Source organism: Oryctolagus cuniculus, chromosome 20 (genome assembly GCF_964237555.1).
Source record: "Oryctolagus cuniculus chromosome 20, mOryCun1.1, whole genome shotgun sequence".
Taxonomy (NCBI): Eukaryota; Metazoa; Chordata; class Mammalia; order Lagomorpha; family Leporidae; genus Oryctolagus; species Oryctolagus cuniculus.
In genome coordinates this window covers 48,307,483-48,333,929 of record NC_091451.1, presented here as the reverse complement: position 1 = coordinate 48,333,929, position 26,447 = coordinate 48,307,483, and the positions used below count along the sequence as shown (strand labels likewise).

Here is a 26,447-nt window from a genome sequence, read left to right as displayed (position 1 = left end):
TTCCTGGTAAAATATAACTCTGTCCATTTGTCCATTATCCATCCTTCCTCAAGGCTAATTTCACTGGATTATATGTGTGACCTCTTGAGAATGACGCTGCTTTAATTGAACATGGGACTGCAGAGCTGTTTGCCATAGTGTCTGTGGATCCCGTGGTCTCCTCCCTGGGATTTCATATTCCTTCTACCAGGAATGGTGTTGGAGGATCCTGTGATAATTCTATTTCTCAGCTTCTGATGTTTTCTATGAAAGATTTCCTAATTTACCTGACTCCAGCCTTTACCAGGTTATCTTCTCTCTCTTCCTGCACAACATGTGTCAGCTCTGGTATGTCTGGTGATACTCAGTCTAACAAAGGGATGCGATATCTCATTGTTTCTCCAGCATGTACGTGCATGATGATCCCAGATAAAGCATTTTACATGTTTGTATTTACATATGCTATTAAAAAATTACAGATATACTTTTACCTCTTTTAAAACTTGCATTTGTCCAAAAAGAAAAAGAGACAGAGACTGACAGACAGTGGTCTACTGAATCCTGGGTAACTTCCCAGATGCCATAAAAGAGGAGTTGGGTCAGATCATAGCCAGGTGCATGGAATTCAGTCCAAGTCTCACACATGGGATTAACTCAGATTCTCGCACTGCCCCTCAGAGTGCACATTGGCAGGAATCTGAAACTGGACCCAAACTAGGACCTAAACGTAAGCATCCACACAGGAGCAGGAATCCCATGTGATACCTTCAAGGCCGCTCCTGTCACCACCTTGTCAGTCACTGCATTTGAATAATTGATTTCTTCCCTTGCGATTCAGTTGTTTGAGTTCATTCAACATTAGGAAATAGGCTCCTATTCATATGTACAGTTATCTTTCATTTCTTTTAAATATCTATTTATTTTATTTGAAAGGCAGTGTTATGGCAACAGAGGAAGAGACCAACAGAGGGAGAGAGAAGCTTCCATCCACTGGTTTCCTTCCTGAATTTCTGCAAAGGCTGGGCAAGGGCAAGACCGTAGCCAGGAGCCTGGAACTTCCTCCAGTTTCCCACGAGGCTTGAAGGGTACACACACTTGAGTCATCGTTGACAGAGTTCCCTGGTCCATGAGCAGGGAGCTGGATTTGAAGTGCAGCAAGCAGGGTCTGAAGCCATGCTGCTGAGTGATGCTGCATAGGGATGGCAGGTTAACCCTCGGGGCCACAACATTGGCCCCCACGGGTGTGATCTGAAAATACTTTCTCCCCATCTGCAGGCAACTCCTGGTTCTTCAATCACTCTCTTTATTCTGCAGAAGCTCTGTGGTTGGATCCATATTCTTTTGCCTATTTTTGCTTGGTTGCCTGTACTTTGGAGATATTCAAAATATCATTGCCCAAACCAATGTCAGCTTGCTTTTGTCCAGTGTTTTCTTCTAGAACTGTACTGTCTCAGCTCTTGCTTTTAAGGCATTCCTCAAGTTCACTCTGTTTCTGTATGTGGTATGAGATGACCACATAATTGAATTATTTTCAAGTGCATTCAAGTTTCCCCAAACCCAGGTAACGACAGGAAACCCATCCCCATCCTGTGCTTTTGTCACCATGCGTTCTCAGAACCTACATTCTCAGAACGTGTTCCTTTATTTCTAGGTTCTGTTCTGTCCCAGGGCTCTGGGTGTCTATGTTATCCCAGCACCAGGCTTGATTTCAGCTCAGATGTGATGAAGCCTCCTGCTTTGCTATTTTTCCTCACAACCATTCAGCCATCATGAACCCTGTTTTTTCATGATAATTCTTGAATTTTCTTCCTGGTCCTGTGAGGAACAGCAGGCTGTTTCACAGGAAATGCATTGAATCTGCAAATCACATTGTAGCTTGGCTATTTTAACAAGCTCATTCCCTCAAATCCATGACTACGTCATTCCAATTTACAATAATCTTCAAATTCCTTTTCACTTTTCAAATTATTATGTATTGCAGAAGTAGGAAGCAAGACTCCTATCTCACACCTTACACGAAAATCCACGCAAGATGGATTAAAGATCTAAATCTATGACCCTACACCATCCAGTTATTAGAGAACATTTAGAAAACCCTGCAAGACACTGGCACAGGAAAAGAATTCTTGGAAAAGACCTGAGACATAGGCAGTCAAAGACAAAATTAATCAATGGGATTATATCAAAGTGAGAGGTCTCTGTATGTCAAAAGAAACACCCAGGAAATTGAAAAGACATCTGACAGAATATGCAAAATATTTAAAGCTAAGCAACTGACATGGATTAATAACTAGAATCTACAAAGAGATTAAGATATTCCAAACAACAAAAACAACTGAGTTAAGAGATGGGCCAAGAATTCAAACATTTTTCAAAAGAGAAAGTCCAAATGGCCAACAGATACATGTAACAAAGTTCCGGATCACTAACCATCAGGGCGATGCCAATCCATCAAGCAGTACCCCATAGGGAGGTGTATGGAGCAAAAAGGTTTATTGAGCTCACAGCTGTAGAGGCTGGAAGTCCAGGATCAGACAGTCAGCCATCCTAATATTGTGAACACCATAGCAGTCTTCAGGCATCCTAATATTGTGAACAGGGATGGGAGGGACCCCATCCCCACACAGGACTTCAGATGAGACCAGGACTGACTCTAGCAACACTGTTCTCTGTGCTGAAGCTGGGGACCCAGGAGATCTACTGTGATCTCCTCCATAGCAGATTCCCCAGAAATGGACAAATCCCACTAGGCATCACTCCCAGAGCTCCCTTCATTTCACCCATGGTCACCCTGGGAGCACATCTAAAACACAACGCCTTTAGGACACACTGAGCTGTGGTGGGATAGAAGGCCATGCCTAGATGGCTGCTGGCAAGCGAGCATCAGTTACTCAGGGATGGCTTCAATGCCACCTGGAAGCGGAGCCTGCCTGGCAACTGGCTGTGATTGGTTAGACATAAACTGCCCCTTGACCGGATTGACTGCTCTTGACTATATAAGCTGCTGTACCAATGAAATAATTGAGTCTGTGGGATGCTAGCCTCTAACCTGCTTTCACCCAATTCCCAGGGTCCTTGTGGTGACTCCGCGCCTCTTGCCCCGACCATGTTCCTCCTCTCAGAACAAATCCATAGCAACACTGAGCCACACACATATCACAGAGGTTTGCTTCTATACCCATTGTAGGCCTGATGATGCAGAACGTTTCATTCAGGATAAAGAAACCAATTGTGTATCACAGTTATTTTGAGACTGCAGAAGACTCAGGACCAGTTCTAAACACAGCTCATACAGACAGTTCCTTTTTGTTCCTTTTGCATACAGGCTATTGATCATACATTTGATACGAGAATAGTCACTTCCAATCTGTGTGTAGGCTGCTCACTTCTCAGTCAGTCTGTAATGCAGAAGCTCTGTAGTTCATGCAGCATCATGTGAAAATGTTTTCTTAGGTTGCTTGAATTTTGAATTCTGAAAGGGAAATTATGGCCAGAACAACATCAGGGAGATTTTGCCCTGTGATTCCTTTGGTAGTTTTACAAGGACTTTATATATGACATCAGATCCTGCTTAATTCCATGCTTTTTATGTAAACATCCAGACCGTGCACCCCCTGCAGTGCTGTTACGTTGGGGCCATGCTCAGCACTGATGCTGTGAGGACAAACCACATCCACCCCCAGCAGGCTGCTCCCAGCATTCTGTGTGGTCCTGTTCAGGGCACTGGAGACATCAGCTTCCTCCATGAGGCCCTGACGCTGAATCCACTCATGGCATGGACTCGTCACTGGATGCACTCCCCAGAGACGATGCCATTCCACGTCTCCCAGGCACCTGTGCATTTTATATGTTTGCCTTTATATTTATTTTTAAATTTATAGATATGATATAAATGTTAAAATTTATCATTTTATTTAAACATTTGTCTATATGTATTTGTCCAAAGCTACAAAGAGACTGAGACTGACAGTGATCCTTTAATTCCTGGTCACTTCCCCGATGGCTACAAAAGCTTCAGCTGGGTGAGGCAACAGCCTGGTGCTTGGAATTCTGTTCAGGGTTCCCACATGGGAGTACTTGGAACTTCACCTACGGCCTCCCAGGGTGTGCTAAGGCAGGCATCTGAAACTGGAACCAAACTAGGACACAGCACTAAGCATCCTGACACGGGAGGCAGGAATCCCTCAGGCTCACTCCAGTGCTGCTCCTGTCACCACCTTATCAGTCACTGCATGTACACAATTGATTTATTCCCTTGGGATTCAGTTGCTTGAGTTCATTCAACATTTGGAAATAGGCTCCTAACCATATATATAATTAGTCTTCAATATATTTTAAGTATCTATATTTTATTTTAGAGACAGTGTTATAGCAAGAGAGGAAGAGACCAACAGATGGAAAGAGAAGCTTCCGTCCACTGGTTCACTTCGTGAATGGCTGCAAAGGCTGGGATGGCTGAGCCTGAAGCCAGGAGCCTGGAACTTCCTTCAGTTTCCCACAGGGCTGGAAGGCAACAAACACTTGGGTCATGGTAGACAGTGATCACCATTGCATTTCCTCCCTCTGTGAGTTCAAGCTTGTGGACTGCATATATAACTCTTGTCACATACTATGTGTCCACATGTACCGGGATTATTTTAGCATATTATGGTGCAGCCTGAACCACGATTTCCCAGTGACAGAATGACCTCCTTCTTACTACTGAATAATATTCCATGTCCTAATGTGAAAGAATCCATTCACTGTTCTATGCACATTTCGCTTAATTGTAGACTGAACTATTGTGAACACAGCTGCAACCTGAACTCAGGAATGCAGCTGAATTGTGACACAGTGACTTCTACCCAGTGCTTGACCCCAACTCAGAGTGGTGATTACAGAACAGGGAAGAGGGGGAACAGAGGAAGGCTGATACCAGGGCAGAAAGCACCACCAAAGGAAGGAATAATTCTGCCCACACAACTGTGGGCTGCCTCAGTTCACTAGAACCCAGATCATGTTCCACAAATAGCTAGAACTGTGGCCTCCAGGCCTCCCTACTCAGAGTGATGGAAAGGAGGTGGAAATGTGAATGACACTGAGTTGATCTGTGCCCATTTCTACAACACACAGATTCCAATAGCACACTACACCCCACTACCATGTACAGTGTTCTGAGTTGAGGAACAGTTTTAATCTAAGGCAATGGATGAATAAGGAAACAAAACATAGTTATCAAAGGAATCCACTTGCAGTCTCATCTGTTTTAAAGTGGGCACAGGCATTAGGACAAAATTGACTAAGTCCCCAATAGGGACACCCGTGTTCTCATCAGAGAACTGACTGAGCCCAGCCACACGGCTTCCCACACTTTTCCCTCATAATGCATCATGGGAAACTGTAGATGACACACACATGAATGAGCCCCTACCACCAATGTGGGAAACACAGATGCTGTTTTCTGTTCCAGGGTTTAGAAAGGCTGAGTCCTAGATATTATAGGCATTTGGGATGTCAGGGGCTGTCAATCAAAAGGCAGATCTCCCAATGTCACCTTTTCTGTCTGTCTATACATTTATGTCTCTCTCACCCCTTCTCTCTTTATCACTATTCCAATGTCTTTGATATAGATGATAATGAACCAATGGTTATTTAAAAATCGAAGGAAATGATATTGCTAACACTGGATATTAAGGGCACACATTGAATTAAAATGAAACAAGGTATTTCCTTTCAACTGTTAAAAAACAATGATAATGTAAAAAGTCATATGATCTGAATCCTATAATACCCATCACCCTCACCTCCAGGACACCCACGTCTGCCCCAGGCCCTGTCCTGTCTGAGGCGTCTACCTCATGCCAGCTATATAGGGGCAGCACATGCAAATAGGGCCTCCCTCTGCCCATGAAAACCTGCCCAGCCCTCACCCTGCAGCTCTGGCACAGGAGCTCCAGCCCCAGCACTCCCAGGTGTCCACTCAGTGATCGCACTCAACACAGACGCTCACCATGGAGACTGGACTGCGCTGGCTTCTCCTGGTCGCTGTGCTCAAAGGTAATGATGGAGAACGCGGGGCACTGAGTCTGGGAGAGGATGTGAGTGAGAGACACAGAGAGTGTGAGTGACAGTGTCCTGACCATGTCATCTGTGCTTGCAGGAGTCCAGTGTCAGGAGCTGGTGGAGTCTGGAGGGGGTCTGGTCCAGCCGGGGGAATCCCTGAAACTCTCCTGCAAAGCCTCTGGAATCGACTTCAGTAGCTATGGCATTAGCTGGGTCCGCCAGGCTCCAGGGAAGGGGCTTGAGTGGATCGCATACATTTATCCTGGTTTTGGTATCACAAACTATGCGAACTCTGTGAAGGGCCGATTCACCATCTCCAGCGACAACGCCCAGAACACGGTGTTTCTGCAAATGACCAGTCTGACAGCCTCGGACACGGCCACCTATTTCTGTGCAAGAGACACAGTGAGGGGCCCTCAGGCTGAGCCCAGGCATAAACCTCCCTGCTGGGGCACGCGGCTCCACCAGGGGGCGCACAAGATGCATTAAGCTCAGAATCTGGTCATGCACAGGTGCAGAGGGAAATTAAGCCCTGGTTTCCTGTCAGGGAATTGGGGTTTCCTCTCCTACAGTTCTGAGGGAAGAATTCTACTTTTATGATTCTGTCCCTGCCACTGACTTCACTGACATAGAGAAGTTTGATGTGGCAGGAAGAATTTATACGTACAAATTATATGTAAAGTTATATGTACAAATGTACAAATTCAGGTTCGTGAAAGATGACAGTGGTCACCAAGGTCAGAGATGTGGGACTATCTGAGGACCTCGTGTTTTCCAGTCTGACTCAGGACAGCGCCCTCAGGACACTGCTGACTTTAGGACAATTTTAGATTTCCCTTAAAACTCAGAGAGAGCCGAGCCAGAGAATTGATTGTTAAACACAATTATATAAGTCATCCCACTGCTCCTGTCAGAGTAGCCTGTGTAGTAAAATGAACCAACCATCTTATTTTAAAAGGTGGGTGTTCCACAGGTTCCACAGTCTTTATACCTGATCTCCATTTTCCCTTTAATGCTAAAACTGTGGTCCCTGTGTGAACGTCCCAGCACTCAGGACTGTACTTGCAGCTCAGCTGTGTCTCAGGCTGAGCTTCTGCAGGCACCTGGGAAGCCTACAGGGACTTCCTCATCCTCTAGGTCCTGGGACCCTCCTGGGGGGCTCCCTGCCTGAACTCAGGAGGGAAATGACTTGGACATTAGTAGTCAAGGTCATCACTGAATGGAAAGTGTTGGGTGTGCCCTTCCAGCTGATCTGGTTCTGCTCCAGTGTCGTGGGACCCCCTGCACGTGCTGTGGTTCAGCAGAGCAGAAAGTGGGACACACAGTGGCTGTGCACTCTGGGGCTGGAGTCCACATCACGGGAGCTGTGTCTGTGGCTCCAACATGATGACCAGTGTCCTGAGGCTGAATCACAGCTGCAGGAAGAGCCAGTCTTAGACCATGTGTCCAGAGTCCCTGCTTTTCACTCCATGTCTATGCTGACTGTCGTCATCAATCCACTTTTATTCTTTCATCAGTATTAGAGAGGGAGACACCCAGGCTGCATATCAGAGTGCTGGACTGAGTTTATTTACAAGAATTTCCCAGACTTGTAACTGACAATGCACCCTGGAAGACAGCAGATGGTTATTCAGTTTTAGAGAACTGAATTTTCACTATTTGCGAATTTTCCATTTCCTTTTCATGACTGTTTGATAAATAATAAGTGAATATAGACATATGAGACACAATGATATGTGTTGAAAAATGAATGTATCAAATTGAGTGGAATTATGAAGTCAGAGTTATTGACATGCTCATCACAAAATGCACATGTCTCATGTGGAATGGCATCTGTCTCCTGTTTTGGAATACTGTAGATACAACATTCCCTTAACTGCTGTCACCATGCTGTACAGCAGATCCCTCAATGTGTGGATCCTGCCGGCCTGAAGCTCTGTCCTTGCTACTCTTTACTGCCATATAAACTTCCTGTTAAAATGTAACTCTGTCCACTTGTCCCATTATCCATTCCTTCTTCAATGCAAATTTCACTGGATTATATGTGTGAGCTCTCGTGAATTATGCTGCATTAATTGTACATGGAACTGCAGAGGTGTTTGCCACAGTGGCTGTGGATCCCCTGGGCACCTCCCTGGGATTTCATATTTCTTCTACCAGGCAACAGTGTTTGAGGATCCTGTGATAATTGTATTTCTCAGCTTTTGATGTTTTCCATGAAAGCTTTACTAACTTACCTGACTCCAGCCTTGTACCAGGGTTTTCTTCTCTCTCTTCCTGCACAAGACTTGTCAGCTCTGGTATGTCTGATGATACTCAGTCTACCAGGAGGGATGGGCTGTCTCGTTGTGCTTCTAACATGGACATGCATGAGGATCTCAGATTTAAAGCATTTTTATACGTTTGCCTTTGTATATTTTCTTCAAAAAATTACAGATATACTTTTACCTCTTTTAAAACTTGTATTTGTTTATTTGTCCAAAAAGACAAAGCGACAGAGACTGACAGACAGTGATCTACTGAATCCTGGGTAACTTCCCAGATGCCCATAAAAGCTGGAGTTCGGTCAGATCATAGCCAGGTGCATGAATTCAGTCCAGGTCTCACACATGGGATTAACTCAGACTTCTCGTACTGCCTCCCAGAGTGTGCATTGGCAGGAATCTGAAATTGGACCCAATTTTATTTGAAAGGCAGTTTATAGCAAGAGAGGAACACCCAAAGAGATGAAGAGAGAATCTTCCATCCACTGGTTTCCTTCCTGAATGGCTGCAAAGGCTGGAAATGGCTGAGGCTGAAGCCAGGACCCAGGAACATTCTCTAGGTTTCCCACATGGCTTGAAGGGGACAAACACTTGGGTCATCATTGACCCAGGTCCATTAGCAGGGAGATGGATTTGAAGTGGAGCAAGCAGAATCTGAACCCATGCTCCTGTGTGATGCATGCATTGGGATGGCAGTTTAACCTGCGGGGCCACAACATTGGCCCCCATGGGTGTGATCTGAAAATACTTTCTCCCCATCTTCGGGTGACTCCTGGTTGTTCAATCACTCTCTTTGTTACACAGAAGCTCTGTGGTTGGATCCATTATCTTTTGCCTATTTTTGCTTGGTTGCCTATGCTTTGGAGATTATCAAAATATCACTGCCCAAACCAATGTCAGCTCGCTTTTGTCCAGTGTTTTCTTCTAGAACTTTACAGTCTCGGCTCTTGCCTGTAAGGCATTCCTCAAGTTCACTCTGTTTCTGTATCTGGTGTGAGATGACCACATAATTGAATTATTTTCAAGTGCATTCAAGTTTCCCCAACCCCATGTATGACAGAATACCCATCCCCCATTCTGTGTGTGGCACCATGCATGCAATCAGTTTTTTGAGAATGTGTTTTTTTATTTCTAGGCTTCTGTTGTGCTCCACAGCTGTGGGTGTCTATGTTATCTCAGCACCAGGCTTGATTTCAGCTCAGCTAGGATGAAGCCTCCTGCTTTGCTATTATTCTCAACACTGTTCAGTCATCATTACCCTGATTTTTTCATGTGAATTCCAGAATTTTCTTCCTCTTCCTGTGAAGAATACAGGGTGTTTGACATGAAATGCATTGAATCTGTGAATCACATGGTAGCTTGGCTATTTTAACAAGATCATTTCTTCATACCACAAAAAGGTCATTAAAATGTACAGGTAATCTTCAGATTCCTTTTCACTTTTTAAATTATTATGTATTACAGAAGTAGGAAGCAAGATCCCTATCTTACACCTTACACAAAAATCCACTCAACAAGGATTAAAGATAAAACCTATGATTCCACTGTGGGGAGCAACTCGGACTAGACTAAGTTACTGGAATTAAGACTTATTCTATGCATCTGCTCTCCCACAATATGGCGCTGGGAGAGGAGGAAACAGCTTCTATACAGCTGCCTCCAGTTCAACCAATAAACTGTAGGACCTGCTCCTGATTGGAGGAGAGCAGTGTACTCAGCGTGTGGGTAGCAGAGTTGGGATTGGCGGAAGAGGACTATAAAGGAGGAGAGAGACAACATGCAGGAGGAACATCTAAGGAGAACATCTATCTGAAGGAACACCTGTGCAGCCCCCGAGAGAGCCAGCCGGTGGTGTGCCGCTCCCCTGTGGAAGTGGGGAAAGTGGCCAGGGGGAACCGCCCTTCCATGGAGGTGGAAGGGACGGTAGCCAACCCAGGAAGAACCAGCAGCAAACCCAGGGAGGGCCGAGCAGACAGAAGAACAACGCAGGGTCCTGTGTCGTTCCTCCACGAAGACGGGGAGCGACATAATGGTGCCGTGACTCGGATATGAAGCCTAGGCAGGGTTTAGTGTCGCTCCTCCACGAAGAGGGGGAGCAACATTCCACACCATCCAATTATTAGAGAACATTAGGGAAACCCTCAAGACACTGGCACAGGTAAAGAGTTCTTGGAAAAGACCTCAGAGACATAGGAAGTCAAAGCCAAAATTAATAAATGGGATTAGATCAAATTGGGAAGTCTCTGTGTGGCAAAAGAAACACTCAGGCAAGTGAAGAAGCATCTGACAGCATGTGCAAAATTATTTGCAAGCTATGCAACGGATATGGATTAATAACCAGAATTTACAAAGAGATGAAGAAATTCCAAAAACAAAACAAACAACCCAGTTAAGAGATGGGCCAAGGACACATTTTTCAAAAGAGGAAGTCCAAATGGCCAACACAGACACCTGAAAAAATGTTCAGCATCACTAGCTGTCAGGGAAATGCAAATCAAACCACAAGGAGGTTTCACATCACCCCAGCTAGAATGGCTTCATACGGAAATCAACAAACATCAAATGCTGGCGAGGATGTGGGGAAAGGTGCCTGAATCCACTGTTGGTGGGAATGCAAACTTGTAAAGCCACTATGGAAGACACTATGGAGATATCTCAAAAATCTGAATATAGTCCTACCTTATATGACCCAGGAATCCCCCTCCTGGGAACTTACCCAAGGGAAATGAATTCACTACACACAAGAGATACCTGTACCTCCATGTTTATTGCAGCTCAATGCATAATAGCTAAGACATGGATTCAACCTAAATGCTCATCAACCAAAAACTGGATAAAGAAATTATGGGGGTCGGCGCCACAGCTCACTAGGCTAATCCTCCGCCTTGCGGTGCTGGCACACTGGGTTCTAGTCCTGGTCGGGGTGCCGGATTCTGTCCCGGGAGCCCCTCTTCCAGGCCAGCTCTCTGCTGTTTCCAGGGAGTGCAGTGGAGGATGGCCCGAGTATTTGGGTCCTGCACCCAATGGGAGACCAGGATAAGTACCTGGTTCCTGCCATCGGATCAGTGCGGTGTGCTGGTCACAGCGCGCCAGCACGGCGGCCATTGGAGGGTGAACCAATGGCAAAGGAAGACATTTCTCTCTGTCTGTCTCTCTCTCTGTCCACTCTGCCTGTCAAAAAATAAAAAAAAATTATGGGATGTGTACACTATGGAATACTACACAGTGGTAAAAACAATAAAATCCGGTTATTTGCAACACAATGGATGAATCTGGAAAAGATCATACTTTGTGAAAAAAGTCAGTACCCCGGGGACAAGTACCACATGTTCTTCCTGATAGGTGAGACCTGATAGAGCACCCAAAAGTAAATCTGGGGAAGCGAAATCGACACTTCAAGAAGGGACGACTTGAGCTGCCCTTGTCTTGACTGTTGAGGGACAGTTTTTTGTTAGTTTTTGTTTGTTTGTTTGTTTGTTTTTCTTCCTACTATTTGTTGAAGTCTTAACATTCAGTCCATCGAATGCACATAAAGTCAATTGAAAATTGATCTCAGTAAAAAATAGGAATGGGAGTAAGAGCAGGAGAAGGAATTTTGTAACTGTAAAGTGCATACATTCCTATGGACTTACTTCTAAACACACAATTTAAAAATTTGTTGTGGGATTCCAAGTCCCATTAAGCTTAATTAAAGTGATTACATTAAGTGTAAGGTGAACACATAGATAGGATTAAGTGTTAAAGTGATCATATAAATAGGATCAAGTGCCTGGTAATAAGAAGAGATAGCATTAAAAACGAGAGAATGTTCCAACATGAGCAGAAGTCTACACAGCAGACTCATAGAATGATAACCGCTTTAAGTAACACTCTGACCTGATAATCAGCCCTTAAGACTTCCTGGTCTGGCTGAAAAGCCCATGAGAACATTTCAGGCATGAAATCCAAGACACTGTGGCAAAAATGTTCTGCCTAAAGGATCTCTGTGACTGAGACTTCAGGCAGTAGAAGTGGCCTCAAAGGAGGTACTTTTCTCTAAAAGGAGGAGAGAACTTCCACTTTGCTCATGGCCTTGTCCAAATACTATCAGAGTTTGTGGACTCAAAAGGCTTCCTTAGCCTAAGCAGCTCATGTCAAGAGTCTCAGGTGGTCACTGGCGTCATATGTAAGAGTGTTAATTGTTAGATAACAACAGGTCTCACTGTGCACTAACTCCCCATGCAGCACCTCTGTCCTCAATGAGTTCTATTATGAGAGTTAACTGTAAAACCAGTTCTCAAACAGTTTTTGTTCTGTGTGTGTGTGTGTGTGTGTGTGTGTTTAAATCTTTACATAGTATACAGCTGGTTTTCTGTGTAGCAACTCAAGTGAATCTTGATGATGGATCTTGATCTTGAATCTGTGTACCAACTTAAAGTGAGTCTTATTGGAAAGCTGAACTGACAAGTGGAGAGGGATGAGAAAGGTGGTGGGAATGTAAGTGGGAGGGCAGAAATGCTGGGGAGAATATCTATATTCCTAAAGTTGTACTATGACATTTTTATACCTTAAAAATAAATTTTAAAAAATAAAAATAAATTCAAAATTGAAAAACAATAATATTGTTATGTGGACATCATTCAGCCTGTTGATAAATTTTCTCCAGGACTTTAAAAATTTGTTGATATTACATATGCAATCTTTTCAAAAAGATTTATTTATTTATTGAAAGTCAGCGTTACACAGAGGGAGGGAAAGACCCAGAGACAAGTTCTCCATCTGCTGGTTCATCCCCCAGATGACAGTGACACCTAGAGCCAGGAGTTTCTTCCCAGTCCCCACATGGGTGCAGAGGCCCAATCACTTGGACCATGCTTGTCTGCTTTCCCAGGTGCATCAACAAGAGATGATTGGAAGTGCAGCTGGAATAAGAACAGACAGCATTATGGGATGTAGGCATCACAGGCGGAAGATTCACATGCTAAACCACTGTGATGTTGTCTCCATTTTCTGCAAATTTGTTCTCAGTGTATAAATGCACCAGTGATTTTTCATAAATGGCATGTAGTAGTGGAGTATATTTTTCTCCATTATTTGTTGCACGTGCTGTGAGCCCTGTAGTTGGCAGTTTGTTTCTGTTAGTAGTCTCCTGCAAAGCCTCTGGATTCACACTCTAACCATGCAATGGACTGGGTCCGCCAGGCTCCAGGGAAGGGGCTGGAGTGGATCGCAGCTAATAGTTATAATGGTGGTAGCACATACTATGCGAACTCCGTGAATGGCAGATTCATCGTCTCCAGAGACAATGCGGAGAGCACGCTGTATCTGTAAATAAAGTCTAACAACCACGGACATGGCCCTCTATTTATGTGCCAGAGACACATGAGGGGCCCTCAGGCTGAGCCCAGACACAAACCTCCCTGCAGGGGCGCGCGGTACCACTAGGGGGCGAACAAGATGCACCGAGCACAGATTCTGGTCATGCACAGGTGCAGAGGGAGATGAAGCCCTGGTTTCCTGTCAAGGAATTGGGGTTTCCTCTCCTGTAAGAGTTTTGAGGGAAGAATTCTTCTTTTATGATTCTGTCCCTGCCATCTTCACTGACAGAGAGAAAGTGTGATGTGAAAGAAGGAGTCCTAAATGAACAAATTTGGTTCATGGACAGCGACTGTGCTCACCAGGATCAGAGGTGTGGACTCTCTGAGATCCCTTTGAGTCTTTTCCAACCTGACTCAGGGCAGCGCCCTCAGGGCACTGCTGACTTTAGGACAGTTTTAGTTTTCCCTTTAGAACCAGGGGCAGCTGAGGCAGGGTCCTTGATCTGTTAAACCTCAACTACTTAAATCATCTCTCTCTTGTCAAAACGAGTGAGTGTTGCTGGCACTGCTGCTCACTAGGTAACCCTCCACCTGCGGCACAGGCACTCCGGGTTCTAGTCCCAGTTGCTCCTCTTCCAGTCCAGCTCTCTGCTGTGCCCGGGAGTGCAGTGGAGGATGACCCAAGTGCTTGGGCCCTCCACGCATGGGAGGCCAGGAGGAAGCACCTGGTCCCTGGCCTCGGATAGAGGAGCGAGCCGGCCACAACGCGCCAGCCATAGCGGCCAATTGGGGAGTGAACCAATGGAAAAACCAAGACCTTTCTCTCTCTCTCTCTCTCTCTCTCTCTCTCTCTCTCTCTCTCACTGTCTTACTCTGACTGTCAAAAATAAAAAATAAAATAAAAAACGAGTGAGCATGCTGAACTGAACCAATCTTTTATTTTAAACTGTGGATGATCCAGACTCACTTGTACAGATTTTATACCAAATCTCCATTTCCCCTTTAATCCTGAAACAGTCTGTGGTCCCTGTGTGAACGTCCCAGCACTCAGGACTGTACTTGCAGCTCAGCTGTGTCTCAGGCTGAGCTTCTGCAGGCACCTGGGAAGCCTATAGGGACTTCCTCATCCTCTAGGTCCTGGAACCCTCCTGTGGGGCTCCCTGCATGAACTCAGGAGGGAAATGCACTGGACATCAGCGGTTAAGGTCATAACTGAATGGAAAGTGTTGGGTGTGCACTTCCAGCTGATCTGGTTCTGCTCCAGTGTCATGGGACCCCCTGCACCTGCTGTGCTTCAGGGAGAGCAGAAAGTGGGACACACAGTGGCTGTGCACTCTGGGGCTGGAGTCCACATCACGGGGAGCTGTGTCTGTGGCTCCAGCATGATGCCCAGTGTCCTGAGGCTGGATCACAGCTGCAGGAAGAGCCAGTCCCAGAGACCATGTGTCCAGAGTCCCTGCTCTTCACTCCATGTCTATGCTCACTGGCATCATCAATGCATTTGGAATCTTTCCTCAGTATTATATAGGGAAACACCCAAGCTGCATACAGAGTGCTAGATGGAGCCCATTTGCACGCTTTCCCACACTTGTAACTGACAATGCACCCTGGAAGACAGTAGATGATGGATGTGTTAAGAGGCCCCATCACCAAGGTGGGAACACTGATGAAGTTCCATGTTCCTGGGTTCCAGCTGCCAAGCCTTGAGTACACTGCCTTTATTTATCATCTCCAAAAACATTGGCTAACATGGCAAACACAACACCAGTATTCAGAGATCTGAATCTATCTGTTTGGTAAATAATACCTGAACATAGAGATATGAGGTACCATGATATGTGCTGACAAAATGAAGGTATATTGTGAGAAATAATGTTCTCAGATTTAGTGACATGTTCATCACTAAATGGACATTATTTTCATGATAGAGTGTCAGTTGTCTCCCGTTTTGGAATTCGGTAGACACAGTATTCTCTTAACTGCTGTTACCATGCTGTACAGTAGACCACACAACATGTGGATCCTGTCGGACTAAACATCTGTCCATGCTCCAGCATCATCTCTGTTTCTACCATGTTCAGACTTTGGTCTTTACCATTGTGCTTGCTGCCTCTGTGAGTTCATCCTTTTTATCCCACATAGCTAGCATCACCTATTATTATCTTCTTGGCCTGGATGGTTAGCAGTTAGTTAGTTAGCTAGCTAGCTAGTTAGAGTGTACTTATCCTGACACATTATCCTTGGACATTATTCTCCTGGATCTTACAAGTTTCCAAGATATCTGATTTTCCTCCTGTTTACTGCCATATAAATGTCCTGTTAAAATATAACTTTGTCCACTTGTCCCTTTATCCTTTCCTTCTTCACTGTAAATTTCACTGGTTTATATGTGTGAACTCTTGCAAATGATTCTGCCTTAACTGAACATGGGACTGCAGATGTCATTCCCATAGTGACTGCGCATCTTGTGGACACCTCCCTGGGATTTCATATTCCTTCTACCCAGGAATGGTGTTTGAGGATCCTGTGATAATTCTATTTCCCAGCCTCTGATGTTTTCCACGAAGGCTTTACTAACTTACTTGACTCCAGCCTTGTACCAGGTTATCATCTCTCTCTTCCTGCACAAGATTTGTCAGATCTGGTATGTCTGAAAATACTCAGTCTAACAGAAGGGATGGGATGTCTCATTGTTTCTCCAACATAAACATGAATGAAGATTCCATATTTAAAGCATTTTTACATGGTTGCCTTTATATATTTTCTTTAAAAAATTACAGATATACTTTTACATCTTGTCAAATTTGTATTTGGGTATTTGTCCAAAAAGACAGAGACTGACAGACAGTGGTCTACTGAATCCTGATAACTTCCCAGATGCCCATAAAAGCTGAGTTGGGTCAGACCATAGCCAGGTGCATGGAACTCAGACCAGGTCTCACACATGGGATAAACTCAGACTTCTCGTACTGCCTCCCAGAGTGCACATTGACAGGAATCTGAAATTGGACCCAAACTAGGACACAACACTCAGCATCTTGATGCAGGAGCAGGAATCCCACATGCTAACTCCAGTGCTGATCCTGTCACCACCTTGTCAGTCACTGCATTTAAACAATTGGTTTCTTCCCTTGGGATTCAGTGGCTTGAGTTCATTCAACATTTGGAAATAGGCTCCTAACCATATGTATAATTAATCTTTCATTTATTTTAAATGTCTATTTATTTTATTTGAAAGACTGTGTAATAGAGAGAGAGGAACACAAAAAGAGCTGAAGAGAGAATCTTCCATCACTATTTTTTTCCCTAATGGCTGCAAAAGCTGGGATGGCTGAACCTGAAGCCAGGAGCCTGGAACTTCCGCCAGTTTCCCACAGGGCTGGAAGGCGACAAACACTTGGGTCATGGTAGACAGTGATCACCATTGTGCTTCCTACCTCTGTGAGTTCAAGCTTGTGGACTGCATATATAACTAATGTCACATACAATGTGTCCACATGTACCGGGATTATTTCTGTTAGCATATTATGCTCCAGGCTGACCAATGATTTCGTAATGACAGAAAAACCCCTTTCTTAATACTGAATAATATTCCATATCCAAACGTGAAAGAATCCAATCACTGTTTATGCACACTTGCTTATTTGTAGACTGAACTATTGGGAACAAAGCTGCAACCTGAAGCCAGCACTGCGGGTGAATTGTGACACAGTGACTTCATGCCCAGTGCTTGACCTGAACTCAGAGTTATGATTAATAGACACAGGGAATAGGGGGGAACAGGGGATGACTGCTACCAGGACACAAGGCACCACTCAAAGGGAGGAATAATTATGTAGACACCACAGTGGGCTGACTCAGTTCACTACAACCCATGATAGGTTCCACGAATAACTAGAACTGAGGCCTCCAGACCTCCCAACTCAGTGTGAAGGAAAGGAGGTGGAAATGTGAATGACATTCAGTTGATCTGTGCCCATTTCTACAACACACAGATTCCAATAGCACACTACACCCCACTACCATGTACAGTGTTCTTTGTTCAGGAACAGTTTTAAACTAAGGCAATGAATAAATAAGGGAACAAAACATAGTTAACCTTAAAAAATCCACTTGCAGTCCTTCATCTGTTTAAATATGGGTGGCAGGCATTAGGACAAAATTGGCTAAGTCCCCACTAGGGTCACCCGTGTTCCCATGAGAGAACTGACTGAGCCCAGCCACACGGCTTCCCACACTTTTTCCTGATAATGCATCATGGGAACTGTAGATGACGCTAAGCGCAAATGAGCCCCTACCACGGACCTGGGAAACACAGACACAGTTTTGGGCTCCAGGTTTTAGAAAGGCTAAGTCCTAGATGTTGTAGGCACTTGGGATGTTTGGGGCTGTCAACACAAAGGCAGAAATTTACCATTGTCATCTTTCTGTCCATCTATACATTTCAGTTTCTCTCACACCTTCTCTCTCTGTCACTGTTCCAATGTCATTCAAATAGTTAATAATGATCTAATGGTTATTGGAAAAATGAATGACATGATATTGCTAACACTGGATATTAAATGTACACACATATTAAAATGAAGGAAGGTAATTACCTTCCACAGTTAATGTAAAATTTCACTTGATCTGAATCCAAATATAGATATCATACTATTCTCCCAGGACACCCACTTCTGCCCTGGGCCCTGTCCTGTGTGAGGCATCTGACCCCATGACTGGTTAAATAGCAGCAGCACATGAAAATAGGGCCTCCCTCTGCCCATGAAAACCAGCCCAGCCCTCACACTGCAGCTCTGGCACAGGAGCTCCAGCCCCAGGACTCCCAGAACCTGTTGTTCAGGATGAAGCCAGTTGTGTAAAACAGGTATTCTGAGATGTTAGAAGACTCAGGGCCATTTTAAACACAGCTCATACAGACAGTCCTTTTGTTCCTTTGGGATACAGCCTACTGATCATACATTCTATATGAAAATAGTTACTTCCGTGTGAGTAGGCTGCTCACGTCTCATCGGTCCACTTGCAGTAGAGAAGATCTGTAGTTTATGCAGCATCATCTGAAAAGGTTTTCTTACATTGCCTGAACTCTGGAGATCTAAAAGGGAAATCATGGACAGACCACTATCAGGGAGATTCTGCCCTATGTTTCCTTCCAGTAGTTGTACAATGGACTTTGCATCTGATGTCAGATCCTGGTTATTCCATGTTTCTCATGTAAACATCCAGACCGTGCACCCCATGTAAGTGCTATCATGTTGGGGTCATGCTCAGCACTGATGGTGTGAGGACAAACCACATCACCACCACAGGCTGCTCCCAGCATTCTGTGTGGTCCTGTTCAGGGCACTGGAGATCTCAGCTTCCTCCATGAGGCCCTGACGTTGAATCCACTCATGGTGGGAGTCGTCACTGGATGCACTCCCCAGGGACAATGTCATTCCACATCTCCCAGGCACCTGTGCTAGTTTTACTCAGTGGTGGTCAGTGTGGGGGTTGCCGGGGGTGAAGGAACCAGATCAGACCTCCTGACTCAGTGTTCTGCTGCAGGCAGTGGGGTCCCAGCTGTGTGGCCTTCCACCTGTCCTTACCTCCTGAACAGTAGAGCCCACCCCTCCACCAGGTCCTCTCCCTCCTGCTGCTGACCCTGTCCCTACTGTCACTTCCCCACGTGCCATGGTTCTCCTCCCCAGTCCTCAGCTTTGGGGGTGGAGCCATCCTCTGAAGATGCAGACTTCTGTGTCTTGGGGGATCAGTGCTGGCACAGTGTCTGGGGTGGACTCTGCTCACGAACATTTTCTACAGGATCCCACCAGGACATTGGTCATGATGGTTTCCTCCTGCAGGTGAATCACTTTCCTACTCAGTGGACACAGAGGAGCAGGGTCTGGGGTATTGAGGCTGAGGATGCTGTTCCTGCAGAGCCATGAGCAGAGCCAGCACTGCTTGGTGTGCGTGTGTGGTCTCTCCAACTGAACGGCTGAAGGCTGCACGTTAGGGGGAACTTACCCTCCATACTTGATGCATGGAGCCTCCCATCATGCATGTGGGGACCTCACCACCCAGTGATCCCATTGAGAGGGGCTCTAAGGAGGGGAGAAGGCCATGAAGGTTCTACCTGCATTGAAGGGACTATGAACCTTAGAGAGACCCTCCTATACATTTGTAGTTCCTGGGGCTGCAGGAACAGGAATCTGGTATTGGGTGCCAGAGTTACATGTGAGACCCTTGCACTCCCTTGGGGGAGGTGCACATCTTAAACAATGCAACTTTCATTTTATTATTTACCTTATATCCATTGAATTTGATAACAGAGTTAAGATTAATGTGCTGCACATTTGTGCAAAATATAATATACTTACTCTAATTTATTTCAGTTTTACTATTATCAGATTTTCAGATATTTTGGTTAAAAACTAATAAAACTTCATTCACCTGTGCTCTACAGGACCTGCAAACTCAGGGCCTTCAACTTCTGCCCCTGGAAACCTACATGATGCTCAGTGCTGAACTGGATGAAATCTGTTGTGAAGGAGCCCAAAGGGGCTCAGGCCTTAATGTAACTGGAGGAGGTGGGCCAGGGCTGGGTGACACAGGAGCAGTGGACAGCACAGTGGGATGTCATATTTGCTCTTGGCGTAGTTGTGATGAGGTGTGAGAGAGGCACAGGTGAGTCGCACTCACCACACACTTTCAACATGTGGGGCTGCCTCTGTATCTATCACAGCTCAACAGCATTGCCCATAGAAGCAAATTGCCCAGCAGAGAAAGTGTGAAGAACAGACAGACACTGGCACGTGGAACACCACACTAAGATGCACCTGCGTGGAACCTGGTCCCCTGTGCATCTCTCTGTCAAAAACAGAATCCAGCCAAAGTGCTCCATGTTCATGAACTAACTGTTGTGAATGAGGTCACTGTAGTTGGAGATGGGACTGCAAATGTCTAGACATGGCGCCCTCAGATCACTTGCACATCCCTCAGACTTCATATTCCCTGTAAGCAACAGCAGGATTTGGCAATTTTTTAAAAAAATTATTTTATTTACTTTATTTATTTAAATGACAGATTTACAGAGAGAGGTAGAGACACACAGAGAGAGGTCTTCCATCCACTGGTTCACTCCCCAGTTGGCCACAATGGCCGAAATTGTTCCGATCCAAAGGCAAGGACCAGGAGCTTCTTGGGGTCTCCCACATAAGTGCAGGGGCCCAAAGACTTGGGTCATCTTCTACTGCTTCCCAGGCCATAGCAGAGAGCTGGATGGGAAGAGGAGCAGCCAGGACTAGACCGGCACTCATTTGTGATGCCAGCGCTTCAGGCCAGGGCTTTTACCCAATGTGCCACACACCAGCTCAAGTATGAGATTGGTGAACTTTTGGGGTGGGAGTTCATGGACTGGCACTTTTTTGTCCTTAACTGATATTTCATTGGTGTTAATATCCAGCACACAGGTGTTTGATGTGTACTCTATTCTTAACACACACACGAAAACCTAAAAAGCCATGAATTGCTTTTTTTGAAAAAAAAAAAAGTTATTTCAATGACATTCGACTTCAAATTTGGAAGAAACACATTCATGTGCCAGTATCTTCAAAGACTGCTCTTACATAAATACCACCCAGTCACAATTTAACATCATATACACGAAAAACTCACTATTTCAACCTTTCACAGCACATTAACAAAATCATTAGGAAAACTGGACAACCAAAACCAATGACAGTACAGAGTGCACATCGCTCCTGTAGCTGTTAGGTGGAGTGGAAAGTCCTGTGTGAGGAACAGAGGTGTAGAGTGTGGAGGTGCCTCCTACCAGACGAGAGCCCCTGGACACAGCACAGCCTGTCTGTGATTCCTTCAGTAACTGTGCACGTGTTCAAGGGAGGTATCACTCATGCCAATATCACATTTCTGTGCTTGTGCAGACACAACACAGGGGCAGGCACTGTTGTGCAGTGAGCTGAGCCCTTGTTGGGAGCCCACACCCTGTGTTGGAGTGATGGCTCAAGAACCAGCCTCTCCACCTCAGGCCCTGTGTCCGGAGGGTAAAAAAGTAAAGGTAGGGCTAGGGCTGTGCCATAGTATGTTATAAACCAAATCTGCAGTACTGGCATCCCACATGTGCACCGGTTCAAGTCCCAGCTGCTCTACTTCCAATCCAGCTTTCTGCTACAGCCAGGGAAAGTGGTAGAAGACAGCCCAAGTCCTTGGTTCCTTGTACCCGCATGGGGATCTGGAAGAAGCTCCCGGCTCCTGGCTTCCAAGCCGCTAAGCTCTAGCTGTTGCGACTAATTCGAAGGTGAACCAGAGGATAGACGATTGCGCGCTCTCTCTCCATCTCTCTCTCTCTCTCTCTCTCTCTCTCTGTGTGTGTGTGTGTGTATGTGTCTCTCTGCCTCTAGTCTCTCTCTCTCTCTCTCTCTCTCTCTCTGTGTGTGTGTATGTGTCTCTCTGCCTCTAGTTCTCTCTGTGTGTGTACCTTTACTTTCAAATAAATAAATAAATGTTCAAAATATAAATTAAGGGCCCGAGCCAGGGCTCACTTGGCTAATCCTCTGCCTGTAGTGCCAGCATCCCATATGGGTGCTAGGTTCTAGTCCCAGTTGCTCCTCTTCCAGTCCAGCTCTCTGCTATGGCCCAGGAGGGCAGTGAGGATGGCCCAAATGCTTAGGCCCCTGCACCCGCACTTGGCTCCTCGCTTTGGATCAGAACAGCTCTGGCTGTAGCTGCCATTTAGGGAGGGAACCAATGGAAGGAAGACCTTTCTCTCTGTGCCTCTCTCTCACTGTCTATAACTCTACCTGCCAAATATATGTATGTGTATATATATATATATATATATATATATATATATAGTCTCCAGTACAGAGATGTGGGACGATCTGGGGACCTCCTGAGTATTGTCCAGTCTGACTCAGGACAGAGTTCTCAGGACACTGCCGACTTTAGGGAAATTTTACTTTTCCCTTTCAAACCAGCGATAGCTGCGCCAGGGATTGAGTTTAAAAATCTGCTATTTAAGTATCTCTCTCCTGTCAAACGAGCGAGTGTGCTGAACTGAACCAACCATCTTATTTTAAACTGTGGGTGTTCTGCATCATTTCTAACAGACTTTATACCCAATCTCCAATTTCCTTTAATCCTGAAACAGTCTGTGGTCCCTGTGTGAACATCACAGCACTCAGGACTGTACTTGCAGCTCAGTTGTGTCTCAGGCTGAGCTTCTGCAGGCACCTGGGAAGCCTACAGGGACTTCCTCATTCTCTAGGTCCTGGGACCCTCCTGTGGGGCTCCCTGCATGAACTCAAGAGGGAAATGCACTGGACATCAGCAGTCAAGGTCATCACTGAATGGAAATTGTTGGGTGTGCCCTTCCAGCTGATCTGGTTCTGCTCCACTGTCTTGGGACCCCCTGCACCTGCTGTGCTTCAGGGAGAGCAGAAAGTGGGACACACAGTGGTTGTGCACTCTGGGGCTGGAGTCCACATCACAGGGAGCTGTGTCTGTGGCTCCAACATGATGCCCAGTGTCCTGAGGCTGAATCACAGCTGCAGGAAGTCTTAGACCATGTGTCCAGAGTCCCTGCTCTTTACTCCACGTCTATGCTCCAAATGTCAATCCATTTGGAGTCTTTCATTAACATTACAGTGGGAGTCACTCAGGCTGCATACAGAGTGCTAGACAGAGCACATTTACATGCTTTCACATACTTGTAACTGACAGTGCACCCTGGAAGACAGTAGATGATGGATCTGTTATGAGGCCCCATCACCAAGGAGGGAACACTGATGCAGTTCCAAGCTCCTGGGTTCAAGCTGCCAAGCCTTGAGTGCACTGCCTTTTTTATCATCTCCATAAAACATTGGCAAACACAACACCAGTATGCAGAGATCTGAATCTTCATGACAGGCCATTGTTCATCCTTTTATCCCACGTAGGTAGCATCACATATTATGTGTCTTCCTGGCCTGGATGGTTAGCAGAGTGTACTTTTACTGACATATTACCCTAGGCACATTATTCTCCAGGGTCATCTAAAATTACAGAATTTCTCACTCTGTACTGCTTTTAAACTCCTTTTAAAATGTAACTTTGTCCATTTCTTCATTTTCCATTCTTTCTTCCATGAGATGTCACTGGATCATATGTGTGAACACTTTTGAATGGCGGTACTTTAAATGAACAAGGAACTGCAGAGGTGTTTGCCACACTGACTGCAGATCCCGTGGACACCTCCCTGGGATTTCATATTCATGTACCATGCAATGGTGCTTGAAGATCATGTAATAATTCTGTTTCTAGTTTTTGATGCTTTTCCATACGGTTTTACTAATTAAGGTGACACAGACTTGTACCAGGGTTATCATCTCTCTCTACCTCCATAAAACATGTCAGCTCTGGTATGTCTGATAATAGCCATTCTAACTGGGGCGATGCAATGTCTCATTGTGCTTCCAACATGGACATACATGATGGTCACAGATTTATAGCATTTTATACGTTTGCCTATATATCTTCTTTTAATAATTTATAGATATTATATATATTTTAAAATTTATCATTTTATTTGAGAACTTGTCTTTATGTATTTGTACAAAACCACAGAGAGACTGAGACTGACAGTGATCTTCTAATTTCTGCGTCACTTCCCCAATTGCTACAAAAGATTCAGCTGGGTCAGGTGACAGCCATGTGCTTGGAATTCTGTCCAGGTGTCCACATGGCAGTACTTGGAACTTCACCTATGGCCTCCCAGGGTGTGCTTAGGCAGGAAACTGAAACTGGAACCAAACTAGGACACAGCACTCAGCATCCTGACAGGGGAGGCAGGAATCCCACAGGCTCACTCCAGTGCTGCTCCTGTCTCCACCTTATCATCACTGCATGTACACAATTGATTTCTTCCCTTGGGATTCAGTTGCTTGAGATCATTCAACATTAGGAAACAGGCTCCTAAACATATGTATAATTAATCTTCAATTTATTTTAAGTATCTGTTTATTTTATTTTAAAAACAGTGTTATAGCAAGAGAGGAAGAGATCAACAAATGGAGGGAGAATTCCATCCACTGGTTAACTTCCTGAATGGCTGCAAAGGCTGGGGATGGCTCACCCTAAATTCAGGAGCCTGACTTGGGTCATGGTAGACAGTTTTCACCATTGCACTGCCTACCTCTGTGAGTTCAAGCTTGTGCACTGCATGTATAACTAATGTCACATACTATGTGTCCACATCTACCTGGATCATTTCTTTTAGTATGTATGCTCCAGGCTGACCCAAATTTCCTAACGACAGAACAACCTCCTTCTTAATACTGAATAATATTCTTTGTCTAAATGTTAAAGAATCCATTCACTGTTTTATCCACACTTGTTCTTTGTAGACTGAACTATTGTGAACAAAGTTGCATTACGCAAACGCAGGACTGCGGGTGAATTGTGACACAGTGACTTCTACCCAGTGCTTGAGCTAAACTCAGAGTCATGGTTACAGAACAGGGAAGAGTGGCCGGCGCTGTGGCTCACTAGGCTAATCCTCCGCCTTGCGGCGCCGGCACACTGGGTTCTAGTCCCGGTTGGGGCGGCTGATTCTGTCCCGGTTGCCCCTCTTCCAGGCCAGCTCTCTGCTGTGGCCAGGGAGTGCAGTGGAGGATGGCCCAAGTGCTTGGGCCCTGCACCCCATGGGAGAACAGGAGAAGTACCTGACTCCTGCCATCGGATCAGCGCGGTGCGCCGGCCGCAGTGCGCTGGTCGCGGTGGCCATTGGAGGGTGAACCAACGACAAAGGAAGACCTTTCTCTCTGTCTCTCTCTCTCACTGTTCACGCTGCCTGTCAAATAATAAAAAAAAAAGAACAGGGAAGAGAGAACACAGGGCAGCTGATACCAGGGCAGAAAGCACCACCAAAGGCAGGAATAATTCTGCCCACACCATTTGGGCTGACACAGTTCACCACAACACACAACAGGTTCCAAGAATGACTAGAACTGAGGTCTCCAGGCCTCCCAACAGATTGATGGAAAGCAGGTGGAAATGTGAATGACAGTGAGTTCATCTGTGCCTATTTCTACCATGCACATTCCAATAGCACACTACACCCCACTACCATGCAGATGACTGTCCAGTTCTCCACATGGCAGTACTTGTAACTTCACCTACGGCCTCCCAGAGGGGCTTAGGCAGGCATCTGAAACTGGAACCAAACCAGGACGCAGCACTAAGCTTGCTGACATGGGAGGCAGCAATCCCACAGGCTCACTCCAGTGCTGCTCATGTCACCACCTTATCAGTCACTGCATGTACACAATTGATTTCTTCCCATGGGATTCAGTTGCTTGAGTTCATTCAACATTTGGAAATAGGCTCCTAACCATATATATAATTAATCTTTCATTTATTTTAAGTATTTATTTTATTTGAAAGGCAGTGTTATAGCAAGAGAGGAAGAGACCAACAGATGGAGAGAGAAGCTTCCATCCACTGGTTCACTTCCCTTATTGCAGCAAAGGTGGTGCTGGAAAACCCTAATGCCAAGAGCCTGGAACTTCCTCCAGTTTCCCACACGGCTTGAAGGGGACACACACTTTTGTCATCATTGACAGAGTTCCCAGGTCTGCATCCCAGCAGGGAGCTGGATTTGAAGTGGAGCAAGCAGAATCTGAACCCATGCTCCTGTGTGATGCATGCATAGGGATGGCAGCTTAACCTGCAGGGCCACAACATTGGCCCCCATGGGTGTCATCTGAAAATACTTTCTCCCCATCTGCGGGCGACTCCTGGTTTTTCAATCTTTCTCTTTGTTACTCAGAATCTGTACTCGGATCCATTATTCGTTGTCTGTGTATCTTGGTTGCCTGTACTTTGG

The 26,447-nt window shown here is 45.4% G+C and overlaps 1 protein-coding gene and 1 gene segment (V, D, J or C); both read left to right on the top strand.

The window, feature by feature from the left end:
• The window catches only part of LOC100353328 (immunoglobulin heavy variable 3-11), a 215,931-nt gene extending 209,421 nt beyond the window's left edge, over positions 1-6,510 (top strand). The window contains exon 2 of the mRNA XM_070065664.1: positions 6,119-6,510. Within this exon, the coding sequence (XP_069921765.1) occupies positions 6,119-6,510 (392 nt within the window). The remainder of the gene's footprint in view (positions 1-6,118) is intronic.
• LOC103346896 (immunoglobulin heavy variable 3-23-like) overlaps positions 1-26,447 on the top strand; it is a 504,788-nt gene that overhangs the window by 358,108 nt on the left and 120,233 nt on the right.